At 40.2% G+C, this 10,482-nt stretch overlaps 1 gene segment (V, D, J or C); it reads right to left on the bottom strand.

Moving 5' to 3' along the window:
- Positions 1-8,095: 8,095 nt before the first annotated feature.
- Positions 8,096-8,642, bottom strand: LOC132358172 (immunoglobulin heavy variable 4-30-4-like). The segment is given in 2 exon segments: positions 8,096-8,511; positions 8,597-8,642. Coding segments are annotated over 2 exon segments (462 nt in total).
- Between the last annotated feature and the right edge of the window lie 1,840 nt (positions 8,643-10,482).

Genomic DNA, 10,482 nt, shown 5'->3' with positions numbered 1-10,482 from the left:
GATATCCTTGTCTTGTTCCTGATCTTAGTGGAAATGCTTTCAGTTTTTTACCATTGAGAATGATGTTTCCTGTGGGCTTGTCATATATGGCCTTTATTATGTCAAGAGAGGTTCTCTGTATGCCCACTTTCTGGAGAGTTTTTATGATAAAAGGGGGTTGAATTTTATCAAAGCTTTTGCTGCATGTATTGAGATGATCATAAGTTTTTATTCTTTAATTTGTTAATATGATGTATCACATAGATTTATTTCTGTATATTGAAGAATCCTTGCATTCCTGGGATAAATCCCACTTGATCATAGTGTTTAATCCTTTTAATGTGTTGTTGGATTTGGTTTGCTAGGATTTTGTTGAGGATTTTTGCATGTATGTTCATCAGTGATATTAGTGTGTAATTTTCTCTTTTTTTGTATTATCTTTGTCTGGTTTTGTTATCAGGGTGATGGTAGCCTCATAGTATGAGCTTGGCAGTGTTCCTCTCTCTGCAATTTTTTGGAAGAGTTTGAGAAGGATAGGTGTTAGCTCTTCTCTAAATGTTTTATAGAATTCGCCTGTGAAGCCATCTGGTCCTGGACTTTTGTTTGTTCAAATATAATTTAGTTCAGTTTCAATTTCATTACTTGTGACTGGTCTGTTTATGTTTTCTATTTCTTCGTGGTTCTGTCTTTGAAGCTTGTATTTTTCTAAGAATTTGTCAATTTCTTCCAAGTTGTTCATTTTATTGGCATATAGTTGCTTGCAGTCATCTATAATGATCCTTTGTATTTCTGTGAGGTCAGTTGTAATTTCTTTTTTATCATTTCTAATTTTACTGATTTGAATCCTCTCTCTTTTTAATTTTTCTTGATGAGTCTGGCTAAATGTTTATCAATTTTAAAAAAAATCTTCTCAAAGAACCAACTTTTAGTTTCATTGGATTTTGCTATTGTTTTCTTTGCTTCTCTTCCATTTATTTCTGCTTTGATTTTTATGATTTCTTACCTTCTACTAACTTTGGGTTTTGTTTGTTCTTCTTTCTCTAGTTGCTTTAGGTGGAAGGTTATATTTTTAAGTTGAGATTTTCCTTGTTTTTGAGGTAGATTGAATTGCTATAAACTTCCCTCTTAGAACTGCTTTTGCTGCATCCCATAGGTTTTGGGTCATCGTGTTTTTGTTGTCATTTGTTTCTATGAATTTTTTGATTTCCTCTTTGATCTCATCAGTGATCTCTTGGTTGTTTAGTAGCATATAGTTTAGCCTCTATGTGTTTGTATTTTTTTTCCTGTAACTGATTTCTAATCTCATAGTGTTTTTGTCAGAAAAGATGACTGAAACGATTCTAATTTTCTTCAATTTACCAAGGATTAATTTGCGACCCAAGGTGTGATCTATCCTGGAGAATGTTCCATGTGCACTGGAGAAGAATGTGTATTCTGCCACTTTCGGATGGAATGTCCTATAAATATCAATTAAGTCTCTTTGTTCTCTTGTGTCATTTAAAGCTTGTGTTTCCTTATTTATTTTCTGTCAGGATGATCTGTCCACTGGTGTAAGTGAGGTGTTAAAGTCCCCCACTATTACTGTGTTACTGTTGATTTCCCCATTTTTGGCTGTTAGCATTTGCCTTATGTATTGAGGTGCTCCTATGTTGGGTGCATAAATAATTAAAATTGTTATATCTTCTTCTTGGATTAATCCCTTGATCATTATGTAGTGTACTTCCTTGTCTCTTGTAACAGTCTTCGTTTTAAAGTCTATTTTATCTGATATGAGTATTGCTACACCAGCTTTCTTTTGATTTCCACTTGCATGAAATATCTTTTCCATCCCCTCACTTTCAGTCTGTATCTGTCCCTAGGTCTGAAGTGGGTCTCTTGTAGGCAGCATATATATGGGTGTTGTTTTTGTAGCCATTCAACCAGTCTGTGTCTTTTGGTTGGATCATTTAATGCCTTTACATTCAAGGTAATTATCAATAAGTATGTTCCAAATACCATTTTCTTAATTGTTTTGGGTTTGTTTTTTGGGTGTTTTTCTTCTCTCGTGTATCCCTCCCAGGGAAGTTCCTTTAGCATTTGTTGTAAAGCTGGTTTGGTGGTGCTGAATTCTCTTAGTTTTTGCTTGTCTGTAAAGCTTTTGATTTGCTTGTCAAATATGAATGAGATCCTTGCTGGAAAGAATAATCTTGGTTGTAGGTTCTTCCTTTTCATCAATTTAAATATATCCTGCCACTCCTTTCTGGCCTGAAGTGTTTCTGCTGAGAAATCTGCTGATAACCTCATGGTGATTCCTTTGTATGTTATTTGTTGTTTTTCTCTTGCTATTTTAATATTTTTTCTTTGAATTTAATTTTTGTTAGTTTGATTACTATGTGTCTCAGCATCTTACTCCTTGCATTTATCCTGTATGGGACTCTCCGCACTTCCTGGACTTGGGTGGCTATTTCCTTTCCCATGTTAGGGAAGTTTTCAAGTATAATCTTTTCAAATGTTTTCTCAGACCCTTCCTCTCTCTCGTTCTTCTGGGAACTCTATACTTCAAATATTGGTGTGTTTAATGTTGTTCCAGAGGTCTCTGAGACTGTCCTCATTTCTCTTCATTCTTTTTTCTTTATTCTGCTCCTTGACAGTTATTTCCACCATTCTTTCTTCCACCTCACTTCGTTCTTCTGCCTCAGTTATTCTGCTGTTGATTCCTTCTGGAGTATTTTTCATTTCAGTATTGTTCATCACTGTTTGTTTGTTCTTTAGTTCTTCTAGGTCCTTGTTAAACATGTCTTGTATTTTCTCAATCTGTGCCTCCATTCTATTTCTGAGATTTTGGATCATCTTTACTATCATTACTCTGAATTTTTCTTCAGGTGGGTTTCCTGTTTCCTGTTCATTTATTTGGCCTTACAGGTTTTTACCTTGCTCCTTCGTCTCTTACATATTTTTTTGTCAACTCATTTTTTTTGATGGATGGGGCTGTGTTTCTGTCTTGCTGGTTGTTTGTCCTTAGGCATCTAGCACTGGAGTTTGCAGGAAGTTGTGTGGAGCTTGGTCTTGGTGCCGAGATGAGGACCTCCAGGAGGGCTTACACCAATTAATATTTCTTGGCAACAAACAAAAATGTACAGAACAATAACAAAGAATAGAAATAAAAGAAAATTAGAAAAATAAAAAATATATTTGAAAAAAAATGAAACAGCAACAACAAAGCAACAAAAAACCACAACAGCAAAAAAAAAAAAAAAAAGCCGGAAGAGGCCCTGGTGGGGTGGGTCTTAGGCTTAGGACGAGTGACGCTGGAGGGGGTCCTGGAGGTGGAGTTTCAGGCCTGGGATCCCAGCAGGCTCTCTGGTACCCGAGGGGGAAGGGGAGATGCTGACTGGTTTCCCCTCAGATCCCTGGAAGTTCTTTTCTGGTCTCTGCTGACCCCCTTGCTGTGACTGTGCCTCTCCGAGCATGCAATACCTTCCTCTCACCAGCCGCCCCTCAGGACCTCCAGTCCCACCCTGCCTCTACTTTTCCTTCCCCCTTCTTCCCCCCCTTACGTCCTAACCTTTGTGTGGGGATTCTTCCCATCCCCTTTGGTGTCCGAGGTCCCCCACCAGTGCCCAGCAGGTGTCCTAGTTGTGTGGAGACACAAACTCCATGTCCTCCTAATCCACCATCTTTGCTGAGAGCTTTTTAAAAAAATCACTGATGCCCAACAGGAAGCCTCTTCCTTAACCCCTTGTGTATTTGCTCTTGGGGTTGAACTTGTGCTGTTTCATCTTGAGCATCCTCTGGAGGTCCTGAAAACCCCCTGCAGCCTAGCCCCTTCTGTGTTGCTGAAGCAAGGTTTGTGTCTGCGCTTGGACGAATTTCCCTCACTGTGTCTCTTGCACAGTAACACAAGTCCTTTTTCTTGGTGGTCACATAGCTCAGATGCAGGGAGTACTGGTTCTTGGTTGTATCTCCAGATATGGAGATGCTACTCATCAGGGATGGAGTGTAGTAAGTGCTGCTACCAGAATTAGTACATTTTCTCCATTCCAGCCTCATCACTGAGGGTTCGAGGATCCAGCCCCATTCATAAATAGTGGTTATGGAGTAACTATCACACTCAACATTTCTCAGCCAGCCTCCTCCATTCTGATGCGGTCCTCACTTCACAGACATTCCTGGAAGTTTCTGGCTTATAAGAGAGACTGTGGCCAACAAGAAGTGTGCAAGAGATGAGAGGACATGAATTTTAGCACTGTGTTCCTGATTGGGAGGAGATATGCATATTGGTGAAGATCTAGTAGTTTCTGCACAATGTATCTGTCACAAATGTGCATCTCAGTGATCTGCTGAGTAAGTTACAGGAGAATAAACATAAAGTACCATGGAGGTTAAGACCTTTGGTGACCTAAACCTAAAATGCTTTTATTGGGAATAAACAGAGAATTGCAATTTGGGGTCTGCAACCATGCTGAGCCACATGCAAATCCCCAGCAATAATGTAGAAGAGAATGTGTTTATTGAAGGCAAAAGGAAGTTTTGAGAGCTATAGCATACTGAGTGTCCATGGGTTTTCTTTGGCAGAGTTGTGACAGTCTTTCACTGACTGAGCTCTTGTTAGGAAAATAGATGCATCTTCCTTCTTCCTGTTGGACTCTGCTATCATTCTTGGGTATGAAATCTCCCCCTTATGGCCTCCTAACTATACTTAATTGAAGGTTTTGCTTCTCTCTCTCTCTCTCTCTCTTTTTGTTTTTGTTTTTGATCCAGATGATTCTCTGAACACATCACTGATCAATAGTAAAGTTTTCCAGTTTCAGTGGCTTCTTGATTCTCAATGTCAGTAAGGACCTTTCCTGGTTGTCATGTCTCATGTCAGAAAAAAGTGCACGGATTGGAAATCTGTTGGAGAACTTCTAGTTGTTTCTGTGACAATGCATCTTGAATATATTGGTTTGGTTTGAAAAATTACTATTAAATGTACTTTAGACATAAAAAATAAAACTTCAGATATATTCTTCCTATGTTTTAAATACTTCAGTTAACCATGGGCTAAACTATGATTCTAAAGTAAAATTCTCAAATTATCTATACGAGTACTGGTGGGAAGTTGTAAGTATTAAAAGAGTCGAGTCAGCCTTGGCACAGCCTTGTTCCTGGGGACTCAGGTCAGACGCAAACAGAACTGGGCTTCAGGTTCTAAAATCCATGCAAACCATGCAGAGTTCCCTCCCCATTCCTGGGTCTCTCCCAATCCCTCCCCCCTCCCCCATTCTCTTGTAAGCTCCATGCTTAGGTCCCCTCTGCCCACATCCCAAGTATACACGTAGAAGATTGTTTAATGGTGTCTCTGAGTGCACAGAAATCCATAGGTTTTTTGCTTTTTTCATTTTACTATTTAGTTAGAATAATTTTAGCACAGCAAATATGTCTTCTACAGGGAAATATTTATACACAATTTGACCAGTTATAAAGTTTTAAATCAGAGTACCTCACCATTATTGACTATGTGCCCAGATACCCATGTGCTGTTGGTGCTGTCCTGTGCATTGTAGGATGTCTGGCAGTATCAATGGACTCTCCAACTAGATTACTAGGTACCTATAGCACCTCCCCCAGTCGTTACAAACAAGCCTATCTTCAAACATTGCCAAATGTTATCTGAAGGACAAAATAACTCCAGTGATATATTGACATAAACTTCCAAATATACAACATTACTCCTACTCAAGAGAAAGTTATTTCATGAAAAAGGACTGGGTTGGACACTTCAGAATAAGATGACTTGCAGAGTTTTATGAGAGTGGAGGGAAGATTTGAAGTTCAACGGAAGAACCATTCATGCTATTAAATGTTTATAAATTGTAAACTTTATGTACAAGCTTATAAACTTGTCTTATTTGTTATTAGACAATTAATAACTTGTATGGTAACCTAAATTTAAAAGCAAGTTGCTATGAAGAAGAATTTCTGTGCAGCTGGTTCTAAGATGGATGGGAAAACAAAGACATACCTAACTCCATGAATAAAAAAGTCTCAAGTTCAGAGATAAGAATGTTCCCTGGAATCATTATGGATGAGGCTTCCAGTGAGGGCAATAATAATAATAATCCAGTGGAGAATCCACAGCTTCTGAGAGAAAACCCCTCCATATCTTCCTCTGCACCTGTTCTGAAATTTGTTCGCTGGTTTTCCTGGAGAACCTCAGCATTCTCTGATGACATTGAGCACCGTCTGGGAGGTCCTGAGTGCCCCCTGCAGCCCACCTTGTCCACTTGCAGGGAGGTGTGTGTCTGGACTCACACTGATTTCCCCTCACTGTGTGTAACACAGTAAAACATGGCTGTGTCCTCACATATCACGGAGCTGATCTGCAGGGAGAACTGGTTCTCTGATGTGTCTCTGGAGATGGAGTGTAATTTTTGGAGAGGTCGGTTGCACACTGTGCTTTGCACAGACCCAAAGCACCTCAGATGACTCAGTCCTTTCCCCTGGGGCTGATGATCCAGTCCCTGCAGTAAGTACTGTTTCTGATGGAGAATCCGGAGACAGCAGGTGAGGGAGAGGGTCTTCAATAGTCCTGGGCCCAAAGCCTGCACCAACACCTGGGACAGGACACCTAGGGAAGGAGAAACAATGAGACACCCGCTTCATAGTCATTACCCCATAATTCCACCTTCCTAACACCAAGAAGATGCTCACAGCTGAGAGATGCCAGCAAGAGGAGGAATGACCAGAAGGATTTCATGTTCTTTTGGATTCTAATTTTGACTTTCAGAGAATTATGGCAGTGAAGATAAGAACTCTGAGCCTGAATTTGTCTAGGACCCCTTGACCATACATTAGTCAGGCTTTTTGAAGTGCTTTTCTCAACTAGGTCTTGACCCGTGGGTTTTTGTGTCCATCTTTGTCTAGTTTTATCAAGACACCTGTTAAATCAGATTAGTGAGAACTCTTACCATTGAACTCTGTTCACCGTCAATATTTGATCCAATTCAGTGAACCTGCTATCTCCCATGTGATATCTGATCATCCTGGCCTCCTTTTAACAATAATTCTCTGGACACAGTCTAGCCAGAATCCCCCTGAACTTGAAGTCTCCTCATAGTTATTTTCCATCCAATCAACCTCACCACCTTCTTGGCCATAAATCTCCATTTTACCATCTATATTTGAAATTGAGCCAAGGTTCCAAGGCTACTTCAAATACCAAAAGTGAGATGTGCATTCTTATTTTTAATAGTATTTATATTTGAAACATTAATATCAAGCTCACACCCCCAGTAGTATAATTCATACCTGAATGAAGCTTATCTGTTGTAGATATTTTCTACTTAAGTCAGCTCACAGCATTTTGTGCTTAGGGACACTGTACCTCAGGAGTACACATGGGGCCATTTTAACAGGGATATTGTCAACTAATAGGATAAAAGTATTAAAAATATGGCACTAAGTTGACCACAAAAGAGACTCATTTGCATAATGGGAGTTGAAACAAGATGGCAGAGCCTTGACTGACCTCATGTGGGAATGTGTGTGTATTGGGTGCTTCAACTACTGACCACAGTGTAAATATCCATGAATGACCATAAATACAACAGCAGTGTTCCTTTTGGGCTGCACAAAAATTTTACTGAGGATGTGAATTTACAAATATGGAACCCGTGAATGAAGATCATTGCATATGCAGTATTGGGGCTCTCTTTCATTAGAGTCTATTACACAACATGCTGAAGGATTCAGACTCTGTGCCTATTGACAGAAACTTGGAAGGTGTGGCTCTTCCTTACATCCGTGCAAAAACAAAGAAGAATAACACTTCACACATGTTTTAAAGTTGCCTGTGCCTTCTCAGGACATTCACCAATTTCAAGAACTTCAGACTCACCTTGATAAGAATGGTGCTGTTGGAGCTTCTTTGAGAAAAAGAAAAAAATATACTTAATTCCTGAGTAAAAATATTATTTTCTGAAAGCAACATAAGCCACAACAAGAAAAAACAGAATATTGCAGACGGTCTCTAGTAGACTGATGGACAGGAAAATGCATCCAGGGGTTCTAAATATTGGGTTTTAAAAACCCAAATGAACTTTTCGACCAATCCAATACAAACACTTCCCAGCCCCCTCTGCACCTGCTCCTGGGCTCAGCCCTGTACTTGGTGGGTCCAGAGTGACACCTGGTGGTTATGAGCCCTGGTGCCGGGAGGTTTGTGTCCAGGCTCACACTGACTTCCCCTCACTGTGTCTCTCGCACAGTAATACACGGCTGTGTCTTCGGCGGTCACAGAGCTCAGCTGCGGGGAGAACTGATTTTTGGACGTGTCTCTGGAGATGGAGATGCGGCTCCTGAGTGATGGGCTGTAGTAAGTGCTACCATCATACCCTATGTACCCTATCCACTCTAGTCCCTTCCCTGGGGGCTGGCAGATCCAGCTCCAGTAGTAACTACTGGTTGTGATGGAGAATCCAGAGACAGCACAGGTGAGGGTGAGGGTCTGTGAGGGCTTCACCAGGCCTGGGCCTCGCTGTTGCTGTTGCAGCTGCACCTGGGAGTGGACACCTGGGACAAGGAGAATCAGTCCCTGTCAGTCACCTGCAGTCACAACCATCCCCACACCCCCATGCCTGACACCTGAGACACTCACCTTGGGGACCTGTCACCAGGCAGAGAAGAAGACCCAACAGCCTCATCTTCTTCTAGACCATAGCTCTGCTTTTCCCAGAGACCTCAGCCCTGCCTGAGGAGAGAGCTATGGGATCCCACAGCCCAGGAGTGGATTTTACCCTCAATCTTGAAGAGGAATTTGCAAGTGAGGGAGCCCTGTACTTATAAGTGGGGAGGGACTGAGGTCAGAGTTCTCTGGTCCTTCCTGCTTTTTTTCCCTATCATCTCTCCTGTGATGTGGTTCTCACCACCCCCAAGTGCTTGTTATATATAAAATAAAGACTTAATTGTCCAGATTGATATTAATCGATGATTGAATAAATAAAACACGTGGAATGAAGGGACATATTTCTCTTACAGAATACTTACAAATAACTTATGTAGATTCTCCTTCTTTCAAGGGTTTCTAGACTCCACCTGAACATACCCAGTAAGAATTCAGCAGATTGAAAACAGACTCACAGACTTACAGAATGAACTTATGGTTACCAGGAGGGAAGATTGTTGGGGGTGTGGGGAGGGATAGACTGGGAGTTTGGGATTGGCATCTATGCACTACTATATTTAAAATATATAACCAAAGAGGAACCTACTGTATAGCAAAGGGTATTCTGCTCAATATTCTGTAATAACCTAAATAGGAAACGAATTTGAAAAGGAATAGATTCATGTATATGTATAACTGAATCACTTTGCTGTACACGTGAAACTAACACAACATTGTAAATCAGCTATGCTGCAATATAAAATTAAAATTAAAAAATAGAATTCAGTAGAACGAAAATCTATTATTCACTTTCATGGATGCGAAGTGTGCATTCTACCTAAAGTGTTGCCTGCACTTTTGGACATGGGAGAACTTCAAGGTTGAACTTGGATGTAGAAATGAGATTTTAGACAAAACACCAAATATATAATCCATGAAATAAAGAAATGATATATTTAACTGCGTCCAAAATGAAAACTTTTGCTCTGCCAAAGGCACTGTTGAGTGAGTGAAAAGACAAGACACAGTCTCAAAGGATATATTTTCAAATTGCACATTTGTCCCATGAATAAAAAGGACACATATGGGAGAAAAGAAAACTGATAACCTAATTTAAAAATAGGCCAAAATCTGAACAGACACCTCACTGAAGAGGGTACAAAAAAGTGTTCAGAATAATTTTCATTAGGAAAGTGCACTTTTAAACAACAATGAAATACTACTCATCTATTAGAGTGGCCAAAATCCAACATACTGACAATATCAAGTGCTGACAAAGACATGGAGCAACAGGAACTATCACTCACTGCTGCTGAGAATGCAAAAGGGCATATCCACTTTGGAAGACATTTTGACACTTTCTTATGGAGTGAAAATTTCACTGCCCATAACATTCAGTGGCTCACTAGGAAAGCTAGTGTGTGTTTTTTTTTTAACATCTTTATTGAAGTATAATTGCTTTACAATGGTGTGTTAGTTTCCGCTTTATAACAAAGTGAATCAGTTATACATATACATATGTTCCCATATCTCTTCCCTCTTGCATCTTCCTCCCTCCCACCCTCCCTATCCCACCCCTCTAGGTGGTCACAAAGCACCGAGCTGATCTCCCTGTGCTATGTGGCTGCTTCCCACTAGCTGTCTATTTTACATTTGGTAGTGTATATATGTCCATGACACTCTCTCACCCTGTCACATCTCACCCCTCCCCCTCCCCATATCCTCAAGTCCATTCTTTAGTAGGTCTGTGTCTTTATTCCCATCTTGCCACTAGGTTCTTCATGACCTTTTTTTTTTTTCCCTTAGATCCCATATATATGTGTTAGCATACTGTATTTGTTTTTCTCTTTCTGACTTACTTCACTCTGTATGACAGACTC

Source organism: Balaenoptera ricei (assembly GCF_028023285.1).
Source record: "Balaenoptera ricei isolate mBalRic1 chromosome 2 unlocalized genomic scaffold, mBalRic1.hap2 SUPER_2_unloc_6, whole genome shotgun sequence".
Classification (NCBI taxonomy): Eukaryota; Metazoa; Chordata; class Mammalia; order Artiodactyla; family Balaenopteridae; genus Balaenoptera; species Balaenoptera ricei.
The sequence above is the reverse complement of the archived record's forward strand: the minus strand, read 5'-3'. Positions and strand labels throughout refer to the sequence as shown.